The sequence below is a fragment of the Leuciscus leuciscus genome (assembly GCF_965113295.1).
Source record: "Leuciscus leuciscus genome assembly, chromosome: 8".
Classification (NCBI taxonomy): domain Eukaryota; kingdom Metazoa; phylum Chordata; class Actinopteri; order Cypriniformes; family Leuciscidae; genus Leuciscus; species Leuciscus leuciscus.
This window is the reverse complement of record NC_138732.1, coordinates 26,502,387-26,530,079: the sequence shown is the minus strand read 5'-3', so window position 1 is coordinate 26,530,079 and position 27,693 is coordinate 26,502,387. Positions and strand designations below refer to the sequence as shown.

At 36.8% G+C, this 27,693-nt stretch overlaps 1 protein-coding gene across 1 annotated transcript in view; it reads left to right on the top strand.

Moving 5' to 3' along the window:
* The first annotated feature begins 718 nt into the window (after window positions 1-718).
* Window positions 719-27,693, top strand: part of atp10b (ATPase phospholipid transporting 10B) — a 42,670-nt gene continuing 15,695 nt past the window's right edge. Inside the window, exons 1-9 of the mRNA XM_082177717.1 lie at window positions 719-1,216; window positions 16,124-16,328; window positions 17,930-18,015; window positions 19,649-19,755; window positions 21,245-21,376; window positions 21,791-21,918; window positions 22,446-22,698; window positions 22,905-23,119; window positions 26,748-26,897. Of these exons, the coding sequence (XP_082033843.1) occupies window positions 807-1,216; window positions 16,124-16,328; window positions 17,930-18,015; window positions 19,649-19,755; window positions 21,245-21,376; window positions 21,791-21,918; window positions 22,446-22,698; window positions 22,905-23,119; window positions 26,748-26,897 (1,686 nt within the window). The 5' untranslated portion in view covers window positions 719-806. The remainder of the gene's footprint in view (window positions 1,217-16,123; window positions 16,329-17,929; window positions 18,016-19,648; window positions 19,756-21,244; window positions 21,377-21,790; window positions 21,919-22,445; window positions 22,699-22,904; window positions 23,120-26,747; window positions 26,898-27,693) is intronic.

Here is a 27,693-nt window from a genome sequence, read left to right as displayed (position 1 = left end):
ATCTTCAATTAAATTCCTCAACTAAAAAAAATATAGATACTGTATATATAATAGAAATGATTGTTTTGAAAAGAAATCCATTTTGTACCAAAAGATACAAAGCTGTCACTAGGGTGGTACACTTTATGTACTATTATGTACCTTTAAGGTATTTATTTGCACCCTTCAGGGGTTAAAAAACATACACTTTTTGAAAAGATACCACCCCAGTGACTGCTTTTGTACCTTTTTTTTTTTCTGAGAGTGTACTGTAGAAATCTAATTTCAAGCATTTAAGCATAAATCTTCAAATCAAATCATTTTATAATTTTCTTTTTAACTTAATTAACAAAATGTCCTTCTGATGTGAACACTGTGTCTGCAGTGAACATGCACTATTATTTATGCGGATGACTGCAGTGAGCTTGAGTATATCCTGCTCAGAGCTTTGATTAATGTAATTGGGTCACTGGGGTGCCGTTGTGTCTTTGAATCTTTATATCAAGCTTTGATTCTGGCGCTGTATCTGTGGCATACGGTGCTCTGACAGCATACCTTCACCTCAGACAGGTGTTTGTTCCCATAGAGGGCGGTCAGGGGAGTTTAACAGGTGTAGTCTCAACCCACATTTTCTTGCTCTCTCTCTCTCTCTCTCTCTTTCGCTTTCTGACTCACTCTCTCTTTCTTTTGTTCCGCATTTCTCACTCGTACAGGTGATGTGAGAGGCATAAAGGGCAGCTTCTTATAAATTTTAGTAGCTGCAGGATTCATATTAAAGCACCAGATCTAAGTGTCATGCGGGGCATCTTTATTTTGGCTGAGACATCATGACCTGGACAAACCCTTTGACCCTTCTTTGGCAGGGCTGGGCGAGGCACAGGGACCGGGACAGACCCATCAGGAAGGTGGTCTCCAACCTGCCCTTTGAAGATCTGAAGAAGCGTGACCAGCCGAACCGCCAGTATGAGGGCAACACGATCAAAACCAACAAATATACACTTTGGTCTTTCATCCCTATGAACTTATTCGAGCAGTTCCACCGTATGGCCAACGTTTATTTTGTGGGCCTGGCCATCTTGAATTTCGTCCCGGTGGTGAACGCGTTCCAGCCGGAGGTGGCTCTCATTCCCATTTGTGTCATCCTGGCACTGACTGCTGTCAAGGATGGTTGGGAGGATTTCCGGAGGTACCAGAGTGACCAGCAGCTCAACAATATGCCTTGCTTCATATTCAGCAGGTAAACAGCTTGCACGTCATTGGTGTATAACTGTGAAGTGAAAATACAGTATATGGTTAATATTCATAAAATATTACTATTAAAATATATTATAGGGCTGCAGTTGAACATGTTACTTTAATGTAGCAGTTCTCAACCTTATTGCCCCCTGTTGTAGAACATAATATTCCAAGCCCAGGCCTATTTCTTCTGTAATTATGATAAAGCTGATTATTTTCAAACTTTTATTGACATATTGAATTAATGTAGCTAATAAAATGTATTTATTAAATAAATTAGCCATGCTTCATTTGAACTAAAACGAATTATTTTAAAACAAGCAAAATGAACACTATAAAAATGTATTTATTCATGCACCCTGCATTCCATAAGGCACTTTCCTACCATCGGATCAATTCTGAAATGCTGAAAAACTGCTAAGGTGCTAAAAATTAATGCTGAATACTAACGAACAGTGAGATGAAACATTTAAATGGTTCATTTACACAACACATTCAAAAATTGCATTAAAGGGGTCATGACATTGATTTTTTAAATTATTATCTTAATATGCTCCCTGAGGTTCACTTATAATGTTAATACTTTTTCCACACACACACACACACACACACACACACACACACACACACACACACACACACACACACACACACACACACACACACACACACACACACACACACACACACACACACACACACACACACATATATATATGCTCATTTTGACCCTCTGTCTGAAATGATCCGTTTTTTAAGGGGCAGCTCCTTTAAGGCTTGTCAGTAAACGGCCACTGTTGTGATTGGCTAACATCATTGCATAGGAAACAGTATCAATACCCACTCGTTATTGTACACGAGTTGGTGTTTTGAAAACATTATGCATATAAAACGAACATACACTTGTCAGAAACTCAACGCGGATCTGTAAACTGTATCCAGAGTAGACAGCGTCAGTGATTATAATGGGTTCTATTTGCTTCTGACGTGACGCTCACATCCAGTGCAGGCAAGTATCAGTCGTTAAAGGATAATTCCGGTATTTAACACCTTGAGTCTATTTTGTAGTTTGTTATGGATGAACTAGAGTGGTGGACACAGAAATTTTGAAGATGGGTCCTGTCTCGACTTTTTGACTCTTTTAGAATCGGCTTTGACCGCTTCAGAGTGGCTGTCTATGGACATGCACGAACATGTCCTTAAAACAACCCTTAACGTTCGTTTTCAAAACTGTGCAACTCACCGAGTGGTTAGTGGTGTTCGTTGATGATTAAAAACAAATATATCGGCGCAATGTATGATTTCAATCCGTGTTATTTGCTATAGTGGAACTATTTTTTCAGATACCTCACAACCGCGTATAAACTTCCGCTCGATATTTGAGTCTGAAGCGTTAGCACACTCCTGACCACTTGATGGCGACAATCACTTTGCCGTACAAGGACGCTGTACTGAACTCGGTGTCTAGCGCATAGAGCACAGTTTCTCTGCTCACGCTAACCTTCTGAGAGACGGAGAACTGAGCAAAAAGACTACAACCAAATGTAAACAGCCCCCTTTTCCGTTTCCGGTAGCGCAGTAATATCAACGAGCAATGAGTCCTCCAACAGAAATCAATGGGATTTTAGAAAATGACAAATAAAACACGACAGAAACTGTATTTCGCTACGCTACTTGTTTTTAATCATCAACGAACACCACTAACCACTCGGTGAGTTGCACAGTTTTGAAAACGAACGTTAAGGGTTGTTTTAAGGACATGTTCGTGCATGTCCATAGACAGCCACTCTGAAGCGGTCAAAGGCGATTCTAAAAGAGTCAAAAAGTCGAGACAGGACCCATCGTCAAAATTTCTGTGTCCACCACTCTAGTTCATCCAAAACAAACTACAAAATAGACTCAAGATGTTAAATAACGGAATTATCCTTTAAGTGACTGAATGCTAGTGGGCGCCCCACTATGGTGCGATGATTCGTCATTGTCTAGCTCTGGAGGCAGTCATATGCAAATATACTTGCCCATATGAAGCCACAGACCCCACTGTGAAACTTGCAGGATGGTTTGATGATACAAAGACCTCTTATATGTAGATTTTATTTGTACAAATTTGATTTCTCATGTCATGACCCCTTTAAAAAAAATTTGAATAGAACATAGGAATAGAGAGCAACAGTCTGGAAGTAAAAAGGTCATTCATTTTCTCCATAGGGAAATTGATTTTGAACGGTAATTTATAAAGGTATAAAATGATATCATGGCTTATAACTTTTTAACAAAGACTTTAAAAAATCCCATTGGGAAACATGAAAGAGAAAAATACTTCTGGAACCAGCACAGATGAAAAAGAGGGCTGGCGCTAATGCACTCTTTTCACCTTTCGCTGAGAGTCTGGTTGGCAGGTGATCTGACCAATCATAACACTGAATCCATTTTGTCTGACAAACAAACCAGACAGGAGAGTTCAAAGATTAACGATCGGTGGACTTAATTTTGAAAAATGGTGTCTATTGACGTATTTTCATGGTTGAATCAACATACCTTCTGATGTTCATTCATCTTCATGCTTATTTTGTGCTATAACTAGTAGGGAGAGATGATCGGTTCACGTGCCGCTTGAACTGAGGTGCTACAGCGATCTGTCCCAATTCATTAAAGAACTCATTTTAATGTAAGAAAGTAACTTTTTTCACTTTATGTTTATAGCGTATCTGTGTAGTTGTTAGTACTAATGATTTGGCTGTCAGATGTAAGGTGAGCTAGTTCATGGCTACAAGACATGGGTTAGTTGTAACATCAAAGAAGCATGTTACAACCTAGCCCAAGTACATTTTTAGTTGTATTAATATGTTTTCTTTGAATTTCAGTGTGCCTAGGTCTAACTGAGGGGTGTCTCTCAGCATTTTGAAGAGAGCATCAGATGATATGTAAGAGCTGGGAAAGTCTGTAAGATCTGTGGCAAAATTGTATGGCATTTTATTAATGCCAATTATGACAGACAGTAACAAACATTCTCTCACACACACATGCAGATTATTCAGTTTGATGATGCTAATGCAAGGGTTCCCAAACACATTTCCCCCATAATCCTTATTTCATTTAAATTTAATCTATTTAACCAAGCAAGTCATTTAAGAACAAGTTCTTATTTTCAATAACAGCCTGGCAGAACATACTAACATATTACAATACACACACAGACAGACATATAGATTCATTTAAAACATTTACAAGTTGTGATAAAAACACTCCCTAATAGTTTTTAAAGCAGAGATTGAAATAAATGACTCAAATTCCAATGACTGTTGTAGCGCATTCCAATCATTTGGAGCAGCAAAACCAAATGTTATATTATAATTTCATAATGTTATATATCACAACGCTGGATATCATAATGTTACATCTCACCCCAGGGTATGTTACAACTAACCCGGGGGAATTGTAACATTTAACTCGTGTTTGAAACTCGTGTCTTGTCTGTCGGTGCGTTGTTAGTGTCCTCTTTGCTCCGCAATGTATTTTTCACTGCGTGAGATAATTATGTGTGACGTGAGAGAGCATCAAAGCTTGTCGAACCTAGCAACAGTAACTAAGGGGGAGGGGTCTTTGCGAAGGGTCAATTGCAAGACACATTTTAAAAAGTGAATCTTCTTTTCACTATAAGCCTACATAGCATCTTAAAAATGCGACCGTTTAGGATTTATTTACATAGACTAACATACTTGATGAATACTGTAGTGCAGATGGGTGCTCATTAATCATTTAGCCGTCTGAACAGAACGGTTTTTGCATTCCTTGTTGGGTGTATTACACTGGAAAATTGGTAGAGGTTTTTATAAATATATAAAAATAAATAAGATGAAGTTGCTGGTGACTATACAGTGACTACATCAAATGTCTCTCTTGCTCTCTGCACTCTTTCTTGCCTCTCTCTCTCTCTCTCTCTCTCTCTCTCGCCCCATCTTTCTGTGAGCAGTGTCGTGGTGCAGGCTCGCTTGAATTTGTGTTTCACTTCATCTGTGTTTCGAAACCCCATGGGAATTTTTGACCTAGAAATAAAATTTGTGTGGGAGATTTTTTTCCTTCTTTTGAAGAGCAGCACAATGTCTTGCATCCAACGCATTGTGTGCATTTTGACGAGATCCTCATCATTGTGTTGCATCAGAGGGGTAGACAGAGAGGCATCATTTAGATCTATTTTAAAATGACTGAATAGCTGGTGGGAAAAAATTAGTAATTCACCACACTTGAGAGGTGGAAGGACTGAGAGACTAGGGGCGAGAGAGAGAGAGAGAGAGAGAGAGAGAGAGAGAGAGAGAGGGGGAGAGAGAGAGAGAGGGAGAGAGATTTCGCTGCAGTCACAGGTACACCCTGAGATATATTTTTACTTCCAAAAGAGATTCCAAATCCATCACTTATTGCCATGGTTACTTAGTCTCTTTCATTTTATTTTGAGCTAAGCCGCTGCTCCATTTTGTGATTCCCGAAGTGTTTCCATACGGGGGAGCCCAGGTGGCCCAGCAACACAGGGGCAGGAACTGGCTCGGGTCAGTCGAAACTCAAACTGTCCTGAAGTGCCTGTCATGCCCAGAGGGGGTGTTGGAAAAACTACCCATTTTACCATTTCTATTATTCACAATATGTGCTTTGCTGTTGTTTTAATCATGTCTCAGTTTTGGACAGCTGGGTTATATTATATTCAGATCATTTTAACATGAATTCTAAATGTATTTATTCACTGACCATATACATTTATTTGTTTCTGGGCTTATAGTAGTATATCAGTGCATGATTGTTTGTCTTCAGATCTTGTCAGTAAAATGGAGTGGCATTACAGTGGATGCAGCCTGAATTGTAGCTTAAATATAAGTTGTAATCATACAGATGCAGGTACATAAAATACAGTTTTGGTCAGAATTATTGGCACCCCTGGTAAATATGAACAAAGATGGCTGTAAAAATAAATCTGCATTGTTTATCCTTTTGATTTTTCATTAAAAAAAATCGCAAAAATCTAACCTTTCATTGAAGTAAAAGAATGGAAAGTGGGGTGAAACTCACATTATCACATTATCACCATTACAATGAGTAAAACCACTGAATATAGTTCTGATGTGCAGCAAATGATTCTTGAGCTTTGCAAAATAGAAATTGGCTGTAAGAAAATAACTAAAGCATTGAACATTCCCATTTCCACCATCAGGGCAATAATTAAGAAGTATCAATCAACTAAAGATGTTACGAATCTGCCAGGAAGATTATAATGTCTATGTCTATGTCTATCATAGTGTCTATAATGTCTTAATGCATGGCGAGGAGGGAAGTTTGAGGGGCCAAAGACTCTCCAAGGATCACAGATGGAGAATTGCAGAGATTAGTTGAGTCTTGGGGTCAGAAAGCCTAAAAATACAAACCAAACACCCCTACATCACCTCATGATGTTTGGGAGGGTTTCAAGAAAAATCCTCTTCGCTCATCCAAAACAAACTCCAGCAAATTCAGTTGTCAGACACGACTGGAACTTCAGCGGGACCGGATTTTGTGGTCAGATGAAACTTAAAAAAATAACTTTTTGGCAGCGAATACGAACACACCAGATGGATTTGGTGCAAACAGGGATAAGAAGTACCCCATGTCCACGGTTAAATAAACAGCTGGATTTTTAATGTTGTGGGTCTATTTTGTTTTGCTGGAGGTCCTGGACATCTTCATGTTGAGACACTTGGTATCATTGTTTCTAGCAAATACCAACAGATAAAAAATCAAAACCTGACGGCATCTCCTAGAAATCTTATAATGGGCCGCGCTTGGATCTTCCATCAGGACAACGATCCAAAACAAACATCAAAATCAACACAAGAATGTGTCACTGAGCACAAAATGAAGCTTCTGCCATGACCGTCCCAGTCCCCTGACCTGAACCCTATAGAGAATGAGTGTGGTGAACTGAAGAGAAGAAGCGCCAACATGGATCTGGAAATCTGAAGGATCTGGAGAGATTCTGTATGGAGGAATGGTCTCTGATCTCTTGTCAGGTGTTCTCCAAACTCATCAGGCATTATAGGAGAAGACTCAGAGCTGTTATCTTGGAAAAGGAGGTTGCAAAAAGTATTTAATAATAGGGTGCCAATTATGGCCAATGAGTTTGGGAAAAAAAAACACACATTTATTTCATAATGTGATGTACCCCCCAATTCCTTTTACTTTTACTCTTTTACTTCAATGAAAGGTTAGATTTTTGTGAATTTTTTGACTGCAAGATCAAAAGGATAAACAATGCAATTTATTTTTACAGCCATCTTTGATCATATTTACCAGGGGTGCCAATAATTCTGACCATTGTATGTATAGGCTACATAAAATATATCCAGGTTCATACACTGAAAAAAATGGTAACCTAAAAATGGTCAAAATATCCTTATAACATCACTGACTCAACCTAAATGCATGATTTGGTCACACTTTAGATTAGGGTCCAATTCTCACTATTAACTAACTATTAACTACGACTTTTGCCTCAACAAACTCCTAATTACGGCTTATTAATAGTTAGTAAGGAAGTTGTTAAGTTTAGGTATTAGGTAGGATTACAGGATGTAGAATAATGGTCATGCAAAATAAGGCATTAATATGTTCTGTACAAGTACTAATAAACAACCAGTATTAGAGTAATATGCATGCTAATACGCAACGAGTTAATAGAGATAATTTGACCCTAAACTTAAGTTTTACCCATTATTTATACAAAACAAACTAGTTTTTATTTTTTTAAATCAGGTATAAGTAGCTCTTTACGGTAACAACTGTAGGTTGCCACTTTTTACAGTGTAAGTGAAGGAATTAGGATTTTGGACAGTCTTATAGTAAGCGATGTTGCGGTAGGTATTATTGTGTGTAGAATCCTGAATTTTCCGGCCTTACTTTGAGATCGTAGTCAATACTTTTTGAAGCAGGGAGCACAAAACCGTATTCCAACTTCCTCTGCTGATCTGTGGAGTTTCCATACCACTGTGTGATTGAAAAAGTTAATACGCTTTCCATCCGTCTTTGATACCTCAAAACTTTTAGAGCTGTCATAGGAAGAAGAGCCTTTGGTGAGCTTTTTTGATGATGTAAGTTCATTTCAGCACACGGTTGTTAGCACAGCACCATTCAGTTAGAGATGAGACCTCATTCCTGCAACCCTATCTGTGATCAGATCAACCATTGTAGCATTTTGGCATGATTGTATTAAATGCTAGCCTATATGAGGTACAGAGAATGCCTGGATAGCAGTTTCTTCCAGCTGTTGAAAATTTTCTTTTAGAATATGGCATTTTTCACCTTATTTTTCAATGTGAAAGTATCAACTATTTGCTTCAGATTCATTAGCTGCTATAGGTAGTGATGGGTGCTTTTGAAACACTGCTTTGTGAAGCTTCGTAGTTCTGTGCGTCAAAATCTTTTGAAACATTGCAGGTAACCCTTGAACCAGTTTCTAGGGTTATCTGGATCAGTTTTGTTGTGTAGACATTTTTAATGGCGTATTTGTATAAGAAAAAGGGAAGAGCAGTAATTAATTGTCTCTTATTGGCCTGATTAGCCAAGCCCTCTAAAAACACACAAAACAAGACAGACAAATTAATAAAAGAACAAATATTTCATATTTAAAGTTATTTGGTGATTTTGTAAATTACATTTAATAGATTAGACTTTCAAGAAAACATTTGCAATTGGTTAGTAAAAGATGTATGCATGTTTGGGTTGAGTTTTCGTAGTATTTACATTGTTTTGACCTGCAGGTCGCCAGCTTCTGGCGTTTTGAGCGCTTCGAAACACTGATTCATTCTGAGAAGCGATTGGTTCAATTGATTCAGAGTTTAAAAATTCTCAGTTTCTCCCGTCATTAGCTATGAGTAAATAACTAGAAGAATAACAAGTGTAGTAAACTGTAAAACTATTTAAGCAACAAATATGTGTTGATGATCATGATGATAAGTTAAAATATTATTGTAACAAACACCAGTTTGCAAAATCATGATTTTCAGTCACTTATGTTATGCCAGTAGGTGGCGACAAGTCTTTATTAGTGAGTCATTAAATCGTATTTTTTTTAACTGATTCGTTCAAAAACTCTGATTCATATGAGTGAGTCATTGAATAATTTACTTAACCGGTTCATTCGCTGATTCGTTCAGGAACGAAATACCAGTACAATGTGTTGCTTACAGTGTCAGTTGAATCTGCTGTGGCTTTGCTTTGAAGTGTTTTTGTTGGCGGGATAAAAACAGACAAAGTAACTGGCAATATAGTGTCTAAAATGGAAGTAGCTCAATATTAAGTTCTTGTTTATTGAATTGTTATGCCATAAAAGCAATATTAAAATCACAATAATGTGATATTGCTTAAGTACGCCACATTTCGTAAGTAAAATGCATTGTTTAGTCTTGCATGTGATTTCAAGAGAATAAATATACAGGCAACATCTATTGCGCTTATGCACCATGATGCATGACAACCAGTAGCAATGTTTTCATTCAGTTTCTTTGCTAGGGCTGCTTTCTCTTTATGACATTGTTTTATCATGCTGGAGTTTCATACCCATAAATAAACAATTCAATTTCCAACGGTTCCCAGCAGTCAGACAATCCCTCGTTCCACTGGCTCCACAAGGGAACCGTCTGTCTGAAAGCAACAATATCATTACGCTAATCTAATACTTCACACGCTTTTACACTGTACAGTGTTACTAATGCTTGTAATGTGCACGTTTCCCTCCCATATTCGGACTGAATGAACCGTGGTGCTTTCCTCCAGCGGTTATGATTGATTAGTTCCTATTCTACCCCAAAGGGAGAGAGTTTTATAATATTGTTCACACACATAGTCAAACCCCCTTTCATTAAAACAGCTCAGGACAGACAAAGTGATGCTTATTCCATCTTAGCTGTTTAATTCTCTCCTGCTGTGAATTTTTACTGCTGTGGAATGTTTAAGAAAATAAGTAGCTAGTCATCACATTCATTTAAACAGGATTTTTACAGTTTCTGAAGAAAGCATGAGTCATGCTTATACATGCAAAACTAACCACCATGATGATAGGGTGTTGTGAATGGTTGCCAGGGTGTTGCTATGCAGTTGCTAACATGTTCTCGGGGGTTGCTTGAGTTTTGCTAGAGTGTGCTGGATGGTTGCTAGGTGGTTGCTGCCTAGATTTGTGATGGGTTACTCAATGAAGTGTAACAGGCCTACTTAGAGTGGTTTTCAAATCCCATACTAAGTATGATCTAACTGATCTCGACTTCCAGTGATCGCCCTGCATGGAATACATCAGAATTAACTTTTTGGTAACACTGCTTGTGTTATGAAAACCCCAACCCCAAATAAAAACAACTATTATTATTTATAATAGAATAATGAATGAATTATTCACTTAATTATGAACCGAAGTGAGAACATACATTATTAACGTGTACATATTTAATTAAATGCGAAATCTCTGCAGTTATGTTGTTGTAAAATTTATATTTAAAATGTATTTGATTTTATTTAGTAACACTTTGTTTTACAGTGTCCTTGTTACATGTTACATGTAGTAACTATAGTAATAACTATAAATTATGCATAATTACAAGCAAATAACCCTAACTATATAGTAAGTAGAAGCAGTTAAAGGGATAGTTCACCCAAAAATGTAAATTCTGTAATCAATTACTCACCCTCATGTCGTTCCAAACCCGTAAGACTTTTGTTCATCTTCGGAACACAAATTAAGTTATTTTTTTATGAAATCTGAGAGCTTTCTGTCCCTCCATTGACAGCTACGCAACCACCACTTTGACACTACAAAAAGTTAATAAAGCGATCTTAAAACTAATCCATATGAATTGAGCAGTTAAGTCCAAATTTTCTGAAGAGACTCGATCGCTTTATATGGTGAACATATTTAATTTAGGCTTTTATTCATAAAAACATTGATCAGCAAACATAAACATAAGCTTAACCGAACCTACTTAACGCGTAAGAACAAACCTCTTGCTGAAGCTCAAATGCGCTGCGTAACAGGAGAATGAACCTCATTGGTTCTTTCTGAAGCTAAACGTGCTGCGTAACACGAGAATGAACCTCATTGGTTCTTTCTGAAGCTCAAACGTGCTGCGTAACACGAGAATGAACCTCATTGGTTCTTTCTGAAGCTCAAACACGCTTCGTAACACGAGAATGGACCTCATTGGTTCTTTCTGAAGCTCAAACGTGCTGCGTAACACGAGAATGAATCTCATTGGTTCTTGCTGAAGCTCAAATGTGCTGCGTAACACGAGAATGAACCTCATTGGTTCTTGCTGAAGCTCAAACGTGCTGCGTAACACAAGAATGAACCTCATTGGTTCTTGAGGAAGCTCAAACTCATTCAAAAACTCCTTGGTTCTGCACAAATTACTAAATGAAATATTTTGGCTTAAAAATGGTGAAATTCATCAAAAAAGGTGACTTTGGGGCACCATTAATTTTGTACTTACAATTTCAGTTCAGTTCAAAATCCATTCGGCTCAAAAATTCTGAGGAGGCATTAATAGTGATGCATGCTTTACCAAACACCCCTAATACCTAAAAAAAAAGGCAGGTTTGGGCTTGTCGTCTATAATCAGGCTCCTGGAAATATGTGTGGAGAGGAGAGGGGCAGTTGGTGTGGAGGAGGGATCCAGGAAGAATTGTCAGGAGTGTGGCAGGTAGTTATTTATAGATCCCTTTCCTTGTGATAGAACATACTGCCCCCAAACTTTCATTAAGAAATACATCTGCTGCAAACAATGGCAAACTTTAACAAATAGTTGTCGGGCTGGCCGACTTCACAAGCTTTGAGGTTTACATGACATGCATTTGTATAACAAAAATGTGAGTAGGATGCAGTGTAAGTAATGCCTCCCTTCCTGTTGAGTCACGCCGACCTTGTACAAATGGTTAAGCTTCAGCACAGTACATGCACCTTTCCCACATACTGTATGGGTCGTCACGCTTCTGCTAGAGCACACATGACCTAATGTGTTGTATGCATTTCTCTGGTCTGATGCCTGTCATGAGAACTAGAAGAAATTGTGGTCTCTCCCCTGCCATTTAACAGAGAGGAATGCAGATATATTGGTGAATTAGATTGAAAAAATATGTTTTGAAATGCTCACAAAAGCTTGTGGATTCACCTAGTCGTTCATAGTTAACAGGTGCCATGAATATCAAACCAGAGACACTTGAATTCAAAACATATCTCAGATGATAGGATGAGGACTTTCTGTTAGAGAGCAGAACCGGTGATTATGATTGATTATGATGAAATGATAATGATCATGATGAAATTGCCTGCCACGCACGATCATATTTTATCTTCAGCCACTGTAGTTTTTCACTTTAAAGACGCTGTGTGAACGTCACAAACTGAGTTAAAATTGAGCGTGCAGTGGAATGCTGTGAAATGGCATAAGGTGTTGACTCTCGTTCAAAATAGAGTATTCAAGAGCAGGTGTTTGTCTCACACATCATCATTTCTTCACACTCACACATTTTGACTGACAGTTAAATGCCAGAAATAGACGTCTCGCTAATCACAGACTGCAAACAGTGAGTCCTTCTGGAGGAGCGCTCCTCGCAAGATTTATCTCACGCCACTATCTGAAACAGACATCAGGCACTTCATTCAGAGAAATGCTTGCTTGGCACAAAACTGTAGTCTTGCCTGATTTGGGGAACTAATATTCTTTTGTCAGCCATTTTATTAGTAAAAAAACCATCATAATTAGTTCATTTGCTTCACTTGGTGGTATAATTGAAATTGATTTAGGTTTGCACAGAGGTGGAAGTAACGAATTACAACTACTCACGTTACTGTAATTAAGTCGTTTTTTTGGGTACTTGTACTTTTTTGAGTATATTTTTAAATCTGTAATTTTACTTGTACTCAAGTACATATTAAGCTAAGTAATCTACTTCGCTACTTGTAAAATCACATTTCGTTACTGAGTACAATTTGAATTGATATTCAAATCTTTGAATGGCATTTCGGTAGCCAATAAAAATATTCGATCGTAAACGGACCAATAAAACCCCTGATATTTGGACTGAATGAAAGCCGCCGCAGTCGCAGCAGGTTCTGAAGAGCTGATCATGAAGGAGACGAGGAGCTCAGAGTGATTAATGGCTGGACTGAAAGTTTGGAACAACAAACTACATAGTAGTACTGTCAAAATATCTATATTTTGATACATATCAATACTGAAATATCTGTCAATACTCATTTTGGCCTATACACCAATACGATACCAGCTGCGTGTTCTCATTCTCTCATCTCAACGACAGCGAGTTTGACACACCCGCCTCCCCTCAGCGCGGGATTGCAGGTAGGCCTATTACGCATAATTTTATTAATACCTGCAAGTTTCTATTGCATATTTTAATGGCAAATGTCACGAACAATATTATAACGCGAGGGCACATTCATGTAATCGCAGAAAACTGGACGCGAGCTCTCAAATGTAGGCTACGAATGAACTGGACTCGGATATTGAGTGTGCGCTCTCGGACTGTGTGTCATATCATGTGTAATCGCGAATCTCTCCAAGTGGTTCTCACTGCAGACTCAAATGACGTCCAGCTCCAATCTCTCCATGCTCTTGAATTAAACGCTGTCAAAAGTTATGAAAAATCTAGTCTTTTTGCAAATTAAATTCAGTTTGAATTGAAATCAAGCTTCCTCGTGCTGTGTGTGAGCTATTGCAACAGTTCACGTTACCCTATTGTAAAGACAAATACACTGAGTAAATATTAGATTATTGTAATGGTTATTGATCAATGTTTAAATATGTAAACAAAAGCCTGAATTAAAATCTCTCCTTATAAAGTGGACGTGTCTCTTCAGAAGACTTGAATTAAACTTTTCCATTCAAATAGATTACTGTTACAATGAGTGTTGTGCTTTTCAATGCTTGAAAATAATGATTGCCTTGACAAAATGGATGGACAAAAATGTAGATATTAAAATATTTAGTATGTAGTAGTTTTCCCGATGGTATTAAAAATTATAGGCTAGGCCTACTGAATATTGACATATTTCAAGGTGTCATATTGAAGTTAGAAATTCCAGTATCCACTAATTAATGTCCTTCGACAATAAGGTAAAAATGTGTTAAAAGTAGCTATTTTCTACATAAATCTATGATTTGGTTGTATATTTTTATTGGTAATGCATTAACTATCGCCAGCTAAAAAGTAATTAGTAACTAGTACTCCGAGTAGTTTTTGAGAAGAGTAATTTGTACTTTTACTTAATTACTTTTTTGACACCAGTACTTTTACTTGTAATTGAGTATTATTTCAGCAATGTAACGGTACTTGTACTTGAGTACAAATTTTCAGTACTCTTTCCACCTCTGGGTTTGCATGAGGTAAAATAAGTTGTTTTGTGGGCAATATTTGCCAGCAGTGGGGTTTGAATAGTAAATGTATCCATAATTTGACAGCAGCAAGTTGTATCATACTGTACCTCAACATCTAAAGAAAATCAACATCATCTTACTACTACTCAGCATCTTTTTTCATAAGGAAAAGTATAAGTATAATTTTCCCTGCTCATTATTGTAATGCAAAAAAAAAAATCTCTTATTACTGTAATGTGAAAAATTATAATAAATAGCATTTTATGTAATACAGTAAAAAAATACTACACTGAAATAATGTGAATCTTAGATCATTAATTGGGCTTATTTAAAAAAAAAATTACAATACAAAAAATCTCATATTACTGTAATGTGAAAAAAAAAATTTCATATTATTACTTTTTGTGATACAGTAAAATACTATATTGCATTAATGTGAATCTAATGTCCTTAATTGAAATGAATTGCTGTAAAAGCAATGCCACAATGCAAAATAATCTCATGTTACTGTTATGTGAAAAAATATATTATATATTATTATTATTTTTGGTAATAGAGTAAAAAATAAATTACACCAATATGTATATAATGTCCTTAATTGGGCTTAATTGTTAATATATATTTTATATTATAAATTTTATAAAATAATATTATAAAAAATATTATTGCATTAATGTGAATCTAATGTCCTTGTGCTTAATTGTTATTAAAAAAATAGTCACAATACAAAATAATATCATATTACTGTAATGTGAAAAAATATATATTATTGTTTTTTTGTAATACAGTAAAATATTATATTACTTTAATGTGAATCTAATGTCCTTAATTGTGCTTAATTATTATAAAAAATAATGTCACAATGCAAAAAATCTCATACTCCTGTAGTTTGAAAAAAATATAATATTATTCTTACCTGTAATACAGTAAAAATACTGAATCTAATTAATGTGACCTGGACATGTTTTTAGTCAGACTACATTCATGTAACTTGACAGCAATGTAAAGAGAACATGGGCGCTGCACCCTGAAGTTATGTTAAGCTTCTCCTCAGCTGTACATCAGGCTTTGTGTGTGAGGTGTGACAGTGACCTTTCTCAAGAGGGCCGTCAGTCTGTGAAGAACCCACCCAACCCAGAACCGCATACCTGACGATCACGTCGTGACTGCACTATTCTTTCTTTCTTTCTTTTGTGCTCTGTGTTGACAGCTGACATTAAACCATACTTGAAGATGCAAACTCATAGTTTTATTGTTTTAGGTTGCACATAAAAAACCTGAGGAGTGAGATGCCTGGCATAACATGCTCAAATTAGCAATGAATGTGATTGCTTTTCATAATCATTCATTTTTCATACTGTACATATATTATGCCATCTACATCTGTGTATTCTTACCCATATTAACAGAGTCCAAGTCTGTGCATTTATATGTACTGCACAAACACTGAAACCCCATGCAGCTTCAGAAGAGGTCCGTGTGAGGCATTAATTCTCGTCCTCTCACAGGAAACAGATGCGTTTTGTGAAGAGGAGATGGAAGGATGTACGGGTGGGGGATTTTGTGAGAGTGCTCTCTAACCAGATCATCCCAGCTGACATCCTGCTCCTGCACACGTCCGACCCTAATGGAGTGTGCCACATGGAAACAGCCAATCTGGATGGAGAGACCAACCTCAAACAGAGGAGGGTGGTGCCTGGCTTTTCTACTCTGGTAAGTGCGCTGCCGATCACGAAATACCTTTGGGAGAAGTCTAAAGCTTACAGCTACAATGAGCCCATTAGGACACTCAATGTGTGCCACAGTTAAATATTCATAAATGTCAGTAGCTATGTTTCCATGCAAAATTGGAATAGCGCATAAAACATTTGCGAAGATTCAACTCAATTTTTCAACTCAAAAGTCGGTTCAATGTAATTTAAGTTGAAATGACTGAAACATCCAAGTTGATTGTACTTACAAATTTAAGGCTGCAATTTTTTTTTTTTACAGTACATCCAAGCGAGTCGAAGAGAACAAAATCGTCACATTCGATAAACTGGCGCTAAATTTCACTTAGAATATTAGGAGATGCCACTGTATATAATCATTTTTGAATGTAACAAATTAGAGCGTGCAGATAAAATGCAATAAAGTTATCTTGGTTTCGGAGGCAGATGCTGCTGTTTGGGAATGCAGTCGTGTAAGAGAGTTCTGAGAAGGAATTATACTGAAACACTTTGATGACGCAAATGCAAAATGCTATGCAAAAAAATTATAATTGGTCCGCTGGTTAGTCCAGTTAGGTCGTTCCTTTTGCAGAGTCTGAAATTATTGTTTTGAAACGCATCAAGGAATTTATTCTGTAAATGTGTTTCCATCATAGTTTCTGCGCATGTTTTCCCATCAGATAATTTTTTTAATCCGACTCAAACGAGCACATGCGTTTTTTATGCACATTTTTAGAATTTATGCGCGTCTTTGCATTTCCATGCGATTTCACAAAATATGCATAAAAATAGGTGTTTAAAGTATTAAATCAAGTGGAATATATAGTATTATATAATATAACTATAGAACTATAATTACCGGGACTGTTGGTATAGCCAACAGAAGTATATTCCAGAAGTTTCAAGAATAAAATAATGTTAATAAAACAGTTGTGCTGCTTAATATTTTTATGGTATCCATGATGCATTTTTTCAGGATGATTTAATAAAAAAGTATTTATTTGAAATAGAAACCTTTTTGTAACATTGTAACATCTCTTGACATTTGTAACATCTTTTTTTTCCATTTTCAATCAATTTAATGCATCCTTGCTGAACAAAAGTATTAATTTCTTGTAAAAAACTAAACAAAAACAACAACAACAACAACAACAACAAAAAACTTAATCAAGCCAAAAAATTTTAAGAGAAGTGTATATCTTTTTTGTTTTTTAAATCACCACCCTTTTAAATGTCTTTATTTTTGACAGCTTCTGAAGTTTCATTATACACGTCAGGTCACAAAGTTTATAAAAGCATAACTCTTCATTATGAGTCATGTCAATAGATAACTAAAAACTCCCAAACACCCACATACCTGACATACAAGTCTGAGTGACACACAAAACACGTTACACTGCCTTCTGTCTTCAAACATGTACAGGATTTGTTGATGTTTTTTTTGGCCATGTGTTCCTGACTGCTCAGTTTGCCACGTGTACTGTAGCTGTCAAACAGTAGGACTTGTTAGACAGCCCTTGATAGTCAGTTCAAATTACAATATAATTTAAAAAATGAGGATATAGAAGGAGGAAATCATGCATGTATCTTTCTAATGTGTTTCAGGGCAAACCATTCCAACCTCAAACATTTTCCAGCACTGTCGTGTGTGAAAACCCCAACAACAACCTCAACGTGTTCAAAGGTTATGTGTGAGTATCTGAAATCAATTTCACTCAATTTCATGCTCGATTAAATACATCACGACTCTATCGTGACTGCCTCTTTTGTCAGATCCACACCAATGAGCAGAATTTGTTTGGCCTTCACATCTGTCATTTCCTAATCAGGGAAACTTCTTAAACCCTCTGATGCATCACAAAGGAAAACATGTTAACGTCTCTCTTTTTTTAAATTAAAAACAAGTACATAACCATTACCAGTTTTCTTGTGAGAGGTACACATTTGTCCACTATGGAACCCATTACTGCCACATATGAAAAAATGCTTTGTAAATCATAACATAAAAATGAAAAAAAAAAAATTACGAAATAAAAAGTCAAATCATGAAATACTAAGTCATAATTATGGGATGAAAAGTCAAAATTATGACATAAAAAGTCCCTATTTTAAGTCATAATTTTGGCTTTTTATCATAATGTCGACGTTATAATATCATAAATAAGATTTTGTCATAGTTATGACTTAGTATGTCATAATTTCAACTTTATCTCATAATTTATACTTTTTACATCATAATTATTACATAAAATGTGAAAATTATGACTTTGTCATAATTTCATTTTTTGTCATAATTGCGACTTTTTATCTCATAATGACATAAAAACAAAGAATTAAGAACTAAATTTAAATTACCTAATTATACCTAATAGTTTTTTTAATCTCATAACTGTATTACTTAGCATGTCATAATTTCTAATTTATCTTATAATTTTGACTTTTTACATCATAAATATGACATAAAAAGTGAGAATTATGAGAATTAAAAGTCATAATTATGAGAATTAAAAGTCATAATTCTCACTTTTTCTCATAATTTTCAATTTTGTCTACACCTCGTAATTCTGACTTAATTTTAACTTTTATCTCATAATTTGTACTTTTTAATCTCATAAATATGACTATGTCATAATTTTTTACTTTTTATGTCATAATTTGTTACTTTTTATCTCATAATTACTTAGTATCTCATATTTTGTATCTCATAATTACTTAGTATCTCATAATTACAGGTTTTTGTCTCATAATTATGACTTAGCATGTCATAATTTTGACTTTATCTCATAATGTCAGCTTTTTCATAATTTCAACTTTTAAATCTCATAAATATGAAATTTTGACTTTTCATCTCATCATTTTGCCTTTTTATCTCATAATTACTTACTATGTCATTATTATGATTTACCAAAGCATGAAATGGGCTTCCATAGTCCACTGCAATATACTTTCAGAGGTTGATGCATGTTGAATTCATCTTGTTATAAATAATAAATACAAAATATAAATTCGTCTACAATAATGGGTAAGGCTCAAAGATCATAGATGCTACATCTACACCAACATCAGAGGTTTGAATTACCATTGCAAAGTTTCCCCACACAGCCTGGAAATAAAGTAGGCTGACAAACCGATTTAGCCCTTTTTTTCGGTCCCGTTGCAGTCATATTAACTGGTTTATCACGCTGAGAGATGATTGTGATGTTCCCAAGCATTATAAAGCTCTTATCCTGCTCTTCCATTCAAAGACTGGCCCGTTACTCACGTGGCACACACTGAGGTAATTAGTCTGGGTGACTAAGGAAGATGCTGTGTTTGATGTCACAGGGAGAGGCCTGATAAGAGGAGAACGGGCTTCGGCATCGATAGTCTTCTGCTGCGCGGGTGCACAGTGAGAAATACTGATGACGCAGCTGGAATAGTGGTGTACGCAGGTACATTTCATCATCACATTTCACACACCCTCCACAGTACTGTGTGTTCACATGGGATACACTAAAATACACTACATATACACATTTTTTTTGTGGAGATGCACATTAAACATTTATTGTTTTTAATAAAATAATGAATCATAGTAACGTCATATAGTAATGTGGATGTACCACACAAGAATATTTTGCACTGTAAAAAAAGAAAAGTTGACTTAACCTAAAATTATAAGGCAACTTGCTGCACAGATTTTTTTAGTTGACTCAACTAATAGAGTTTACTCAACTGGAGATGTTATAGTTGAGTTAACTCAACTATAGAGATGTTTTGGTTGAGTCAACTCAAAAAATCTGTGCAGCAAGTTGCCTTATAATTTTAAGTTAAGTCAACTTTTCTTTTTTTACAGTGTGGTATTAGTCATGGTGCTAAATGTTAAACATGGCACTTTCTTGTTTTTTGTGATATTAAATGTCCATTATTACCATACCATTACCTTTTATTACCATAGTAAATTCATTATTAATTTGGATAATGTAAAATGTATTGTACCATTCAAATTTTTTATAGTTTTATTCAGTAAGGATGCGTTAAAATTGATCAAAAGTGACATTAAAGACATTCGAAATGTTACAAAAGATTTCTGTTTCAAGTACATGCTGTTCTTTTGAACTTTCTATTCATCAAAGAATCCTGAAAATATATATTATCCCAAAAAAAAAGCACAACTGTTTTCAACATTAATAATATTCAGAAATGTTTCTTGAGCATCAAATCATCATATTAGAAGGATTTCTGAAGGATCATGTGACACTGAAGACTGGAGTAATGATGCTGTAAATTCAGCTTTGCAGAATACATTACATTTTAAAATATATTGGAATACAAAACAGTTCTTTTAAATTATAATAATATAAAATAAAATAAAAAATTCTTCAAATAAATGCAGCTTTGGTGAGCATAAGAGACACATATAAAAAAACATTGAAAAATATCACCAATCCCAAACTTTAATCACTTTCACATTCTTTTCTTAAGTTTCCCCATATATCATCTGTAAGCTGTTTTGTTTTTATAAATCACATTGTACATTTCCGTTCATCATCATTCATAATGATAAAGCCTAATATACTGTGACTCTAACATCTAATAGTGCAATAAGCCCATGCTATACATCCAGACTCTTTTTTTTCTCTTAAGTCTTTAACATCCCATTTACACTGGCAGTGACGCAAAAAACTAGAACATTCTCCCATTATAATCAATGAAGCCGTCTATAGTGCAAACGTGCGTAACAGCTTAGTTGATTATAATGGGGGTATTATAGTTTGTTCTGTCGCGTCGCACACTCGCAGTGTACTTGTGTCTTGAAAATGGCATTTTCTGTAGCCCACTATTTCTCTCTTGATAAATTATACACACGGTATGGCTTGTAAATGAGTGCTACTATTTTACAAATGTTGTTGTTTTTACATCGTGAGTTATTCATTACAGGCCATGAGACCAAATCCATGTTAAACAACAGCGGGCCCAGGTACAAACGCAGCAAGATTGAGAGGAAGATGAATACGGATGTTCTCTTCTGTGTGCTTCTTCTATTTTTCATGTGTCTCATCGGAGCCCTGGGTACAGTACGGGGAACATCCCCCTCGATAATTCAAAACGCACTACACGCACATTACTTCAACATACAAGCTCCAAAATGACACTTTGATTCTGAACTCCAAAAAAACGAGGCTGTGTTCGGTCTGTGTCTGTTCTTCTGATCTCACAACAGTCTACAGAGATAAAGAATAAAGTGTTTTTACAACCTCACACAACCCTCATGCTCTCTTTTCCTTCTGTTAGGCATGAGTCAAAGAAGGACACTACAGATACCCAGAATAGCTCACTCATACACTGGTCTCTTATGAAAGCAATGATTATTCTCGCTCTCTTTCTCTGTGGTTCAAGTTCAGTGATGCTTTATTGGAATATGTGCTTTATTGAAATACAGTACTGTCAAAAGCAATGTCATTAATTAATGTAAATGTCTCTCAGGCCATTCTATCTGGTTGGAAACTTTTACCACCATGCCCTCATACATCGTCCCTGACAGGAATGGCAATTATACTCCTTCAGTACTAGCGGGATTTTACATGTTCTTCACAATGATCATCTTACTACAGGTACACAATCTGACACACACGGCATATGTTAAAGACATTAAGTGAAAGTAATGGCCAGTTTCTACCAATAGGGTACACTTACATAAATGTACCATAAAATGTTCATTATTGGCATTGATGGTTCCATGAAGACCTTTAAAATCAATTGAATCTTTCCATTGCACAAAAGGTTCTTTATAGTTGAAAAAAGGTTCTTTAGATTATTATATGTTCTTCACACTAAGAAGTAAATGGTTATTTTAAGAACGGTGCACTGAAAGGTTCTTTAGGGAACCCAAAATGGCTCTTCTATGCATCACTGCGAAAACTCCCTTTTGGAACCTTCATTGATTATGATTTTAAACTCTATTTAGACATCCCTCATTTTGTTAACAATATTGCCAATCTCATATAAAATAAATATAAATATCTTGACAATTCTTTCTGCTAATACATTTTTTATTACGCTTTATATTGTACCCTGTTCATTGACATTGCAGGTGTTTGTCTGGCTCTTAACACTAATTATTCCAGGACTTTCTCTCTAGGTGATGATTCCTGTGTCATTGTATGTGTCCATTGAGCTGGTGAAGATGGGGCAGATCTTCTTCATCACTCAGGACGTGGAGCTTTACGATGAGGAACTGGACCGTCGGGTCCAGTGTCGTGCTCTGAACATCACAGAAGACTTGGGACAGATCCAATATGTCTTCTCAGATAAGACAGGGACGCTTACAGAAAACAAGATGGTATTCAGACGCTGCACCATCTTGGGGACTGAATTCTGTCACAATGAGAACGGTGCGTTTACAGCTTCATTCTTCTTTTCTTTTTTATATGTTTTTATTGTTCTACAATATTTATCTTTTCTATTTTGATTTTGTTCATGACCATTTTGTTGTTATTTATGACTATTTTGTGTTTTAGTTATATGTTTCATTCTGTTTTGCTGTTTATTGTTAACTTAAGGAATAATAGGGGCAGGTTTTATTTTTGGCATTCCTCAGCTGCTCGCTTGGCGGTTGTCAGTGGAGCAAATGAAGAGGAGGAAGACACTCTCTACCAACAGACAAAGCTTCCTCCTCTCTTCCCTCTGGAAGAATTACAGGACAGCCACACAGGAGACAAAAATCACGCCAACACTCAAGTCACAGCTGCCAATCGGCGCAGATCAAGAGTGGCAGCGGGAGCCCAAAGTGACATGGCCTTCAGCACTCCTCTGGTGAGATCATAGATCAGAAGATGCTGATATCTGTGTTTCAGGGTGAAGATTGGGAATTCAGGATGATTTGTCTTTTTCATGCTCTCCTAAAATTGGCTGGATATTTCGATGTAACAGCAATTTAGGGTACATTTGCACGACAACGATGTACTAAAAACGTAAATGTTTTTTCTTCGTGTTTTGCGTGTACAGAATGACAACGTTGTCCATTTTATCCCCGTTCACACAGATCCGCAAAAATGACAAAAAATGCTGTATTATTCATGCCAGGCCACTAGTTGGCAATGTCACTTTGTAAAGAAACAAACGTGCCTATAGACTGAACACGTAATACGCATACACATGACGTCACGGTTTTCACAAATTCGTGTTTTGTTGTTTTGGAGACGATAACGGTATCGTTTTCAAAAACTTGCACTTTGAATCCCGTTTTTTAAAGTTCGCGTTTTCAAGCCCCCAAAATGTTGTTGTGTAAATGAACGGCCAAAATGCATAAAAAGTTTTCTGTTTTTAGTTGAAAACGGTGATGTGTAAACGTGCCCTTAGAAACAAGAGGTCCATTTTGGTCCACACCCTAACCCTACCCATAATCCTATCCCTAAACAAAACTTATTTTAGTCTAACTTCAAGTGCTGGAATGATGTGCAATTACTGGTGTGTAAATTTCCCTCTCCACTTCCTGTGACGTGATGTTTCAATGTTCCCTAATTCTCTATGGCATTGCAATCTTAGTTAAGGTGACGGAAACCCCTGTGAAATCCACTTCGCAGAGCATTTACGGTCGAATGGAATGCACCTTAAAGGAACACTCCACCGTTTTTTGAAATAGGGCTTATTCACCTTCTTTCCCACATTTAGATAGGTGGGCAAATGCATTTTTGTCTCAGTGCATGCATTGTTTTAGTTTGACAGGGTCGGCGTGAGCTTAGCTTAGCATAATGAATGGAATCCTTTGTTGCCAGCTAGCATGTCCTGAATAAAAGTGCTATAAAAAAAAAAAACCCTACCTAATTACTTCTTGTGGCCTGCGTATTCACAACAAGCACAAATAGCGATGCAGATTAACACTAGGCGATTTCCTAGGCAGATATTGACTTATATATTAAGGACTATATTAGGGGGAAGCACAGGCGAAGCACTGCTACTTGGGCGTGATATCTCTGCGGCCAAGTAGCAGTGCTTCGCCTGTGCTTCCCCCTAATATAGTCCCAAGTCAAAATCTGCATAGGAAATCGCCTAGTGTTAATCTGCATCGCTATTTGTACTTGTTGTGAATACGCAGGCCACAAGAAGTAATTAGGTGGGGTTTTTTTTTTTATCACTTTTACTCAGGACATGCTAGCTGGCAACAAAGGATTCCATTCATTATGCTAAGCTAAGCTAGCGCCAACCCCGTCAAACTAAAACAATGCATGCACTGAGACAAAAATACATTTGCCCACCTATCTAAATGTAGGAAAGAAGGTGAATAAGCCCTATTTCAAAAAACGGTGGAGTGTTCCTTTAAGTAGGTTAAGCTCCACCCATTATGTCTAGAGAGGGGGAGCGGGACGTCATTTGACATTGTAGTGAGCACCTATTAAAGTAGGCAGGTGGATATTTTTTAATATAAAGCATTTGGATTTGTTAAGGCTTATAATGGACCTGTTCTTTTTGCTAGCAAAATCTGGCAACACAAATGAGGCTCTAGTCTAGTTTTTCTTGTGCATACAAAAAAAGACGCATTTAAATAAGTCATTAACAACTAGTCCTTCAGTTTGGTTCTGTAACAAGTGTTGTTTTTGGCAGCCCTTTTAGTTTTAGTCTTAGTCTTTTGGACGAAAATGCTTTTTAGTTTTAGTCACATTTTAGTCACTTATAAACTTTATAGTTTTAGTCAAGTTTTAGTCGACGAAAACATAAAAAGGTTTTAGTCAAGTTTTAGTCGACGAAAACGCAAAAAGGTTTTAGTCAAGTTTTAGTCAATTTTAGTAAAAAAATAAAAAAAAGTAGTCTTTAACAAATTAATTTAGGTTAAAAAGTATTGGAAATGGGCTTAGGTTTGACAGGTTGTAGCAAGTGTTGCAATTCATAAAACAACAGTTAACCTTAAAACCTTTGCATAATAAACTAGACTTTCTCATTGATGGAGATGCAGTGCTGCCAAGCTGTAGGCTACTTCATTGTCGCATTGGGCAGAAACCTTTTATCCCCATATTTCAAGTTATATTTTTCCATGAATTGATGCTCTTCTAAAATTTCAGCACATTGGCTATTTTCACCAGTAATCACAGTAATAAAGGAATAGTTTACAGTTTAAACAGCAAAAAACTTTGAGCTACTACAACATTACACACAGATAAAGTGGTTCAGTGGAATCACTGTTTTACAAAAAAAAAAGCCAGGAATAAAAACATTCTTACTTTGGCAATTGTGGCTTTATTATATAATTAGTTAAATAATAATTTATGTTAGAATCTAAGTTATATAATAATTATATATTACTTTGTACCAATTAGCCCACTAAACTAATGCTCGGACACACTCGGTCTCTCGTGCGCAGACACACTCTCTCTCGCGCACTTTCGGTCTCTCTCGCGCACTGTCTCTCGCTCGCGCAGTTCGTTTCGCTTTTGTCCAGTCCGGCGCCTCATATCGAAGATGTGTGGCGACTGCGAGTGACTAGCCGCAGCCGCAGGTGTGTTGTTGTTGTGTGGAATCTGATGCGCGGCATGGCGGCAGCCGGGTGGTGGGCGTACCCAAAACAAGGATAGGAAGCGGCAGCATTGCTGATACTTTTTTTTTTTTAGCTCAAAACAGACAGATTTCACGCAAAATAGGCAGAAATGACATGCATTGTGAACGTCAGACTTTTAATCATTTTCGTTCCGTCTCGTCTCGTCAACGAAAACTCGAAAACGTCTCGTCATGTTTTAGTCACCTTAGAGCCATTTTTAGCTAGTCATCGTCGCGTTATCGTCATAAAAAAAAGGTGCGTCAACGAAATCATTTCGTTATCGTCATCGTTGACGAAAACAACATTGCATCGCAGACAATTTTTGTAAATGCAAGCTGTCACTACCTGAATTTTTCAGGAGTTAATTCTGTTGTAGAATGCAGTTGTCACTCCCGTAAACTACTGATCTCTGTGAATACAGTACAGGATTAAGCACTAAAAGGTAAACTGACAAACCAAATTTAGCTGCAGTGTGGCTGTCTTCTCAGATACCCAGTCAATGAAATGATCAATTAATGGAAATGACACCATAAATTCCCCATGGTTAAATCTTTTGAATAGAGCTGAAGTGTGTGATGTCTGACGTCTCGTCCCTGACCCATCTTCCTTCCATCCCCCTGCACGCTCACGGTCTGCCCCGCAGATGGCCGAGCAGTTTGGTGTCAGTTATGAGCACAGCAATGCTGGCTCTGATCCGCTATGTTTCGATCTGTTGACATATGGGGCTGCTGGGGTGCATTAAACATGGGCTACTGATACTGTACAGATTGTCTCGCGTCCCGCTGCCTCCTCGTATGACGTTGCGTCTTTTGTTGTTGTATGATCATGTCATTTTCCACCTATGGAAACATACCACATGGTCTTGCTGTGAATGATGTAATCGCGCCTAACCATTCATATTTCCTCAAACAGGAAACAGTGGTGGTTCCAGACAGGAAGCTGATGCTGGAGGTGGACCGTCAGATGACGAGCATCCTGAGCGGGCCCTACCTGGACTTTTTTCTGGCTTTGGCCATCTGCAACACAGTTGTGGTTTCCACAGTGACGGCCCAGAGAGAGAGGGTGAGAGCGTGCGACGGCACTGACCTTGCTGGAGCCGAGAGGGTTGGGGGCTCTGACTCACAACACAAAAACTGCCCTCATGTCAAAGCAATAACAATAATAGCCCACCATGTAAATTATGTAAATTAGTACCTGTGGCCGCAGACTCGTTGCCCAGAGATATTTTATTACTGCCCCTGCATGACTAATACTTCTTTGGCTAGTGCTTCGCAGCCCAGTGGTATGTTTTATAATTACTACATTTTAATTCTCAAGCAAGCACCAATGGCTCACTTGGTGGAGGCAATTAGATTTTTCATCAGTTGGACGGACGGCGTCCCCCAAGTCCACCCCACACGTCTGTAATGAGTTGAGTCTGAGAGAGAAGTTTAGTGTAGCTGAGTATCCTTCACTGCTGGTCAGTGCTAATTTCCCAAATTGCACTTGAGGACCCCGAGCAAAGCACTTTGTCCAGGGAAGAAATTATATTTGGCCTCAGACCTGTAGCACTGAGACGTTCAAAGACATTGGGTCAACGTTAATTAAGTTGATTACCAATGGAGCATGATTGTATCACCCTGGGTCCATCACAACTTAAGAGGCAGTCACAGTGTATGCAGACCCACAGTACCTGAAGAACTAGATTATTAGAGCGTTTCAATATTTGCAATGTATTTCAGTTTTATCATAATTAGCAGAACACAGTTATACAGAAAATCTGATTTAACTGATTAATTTCAGAAATGGGTTTTTGAAATTGATTTAAAATAACTGTGACTTATATAGTGCAAATAAATACTTCTTCTACAGCTGTATT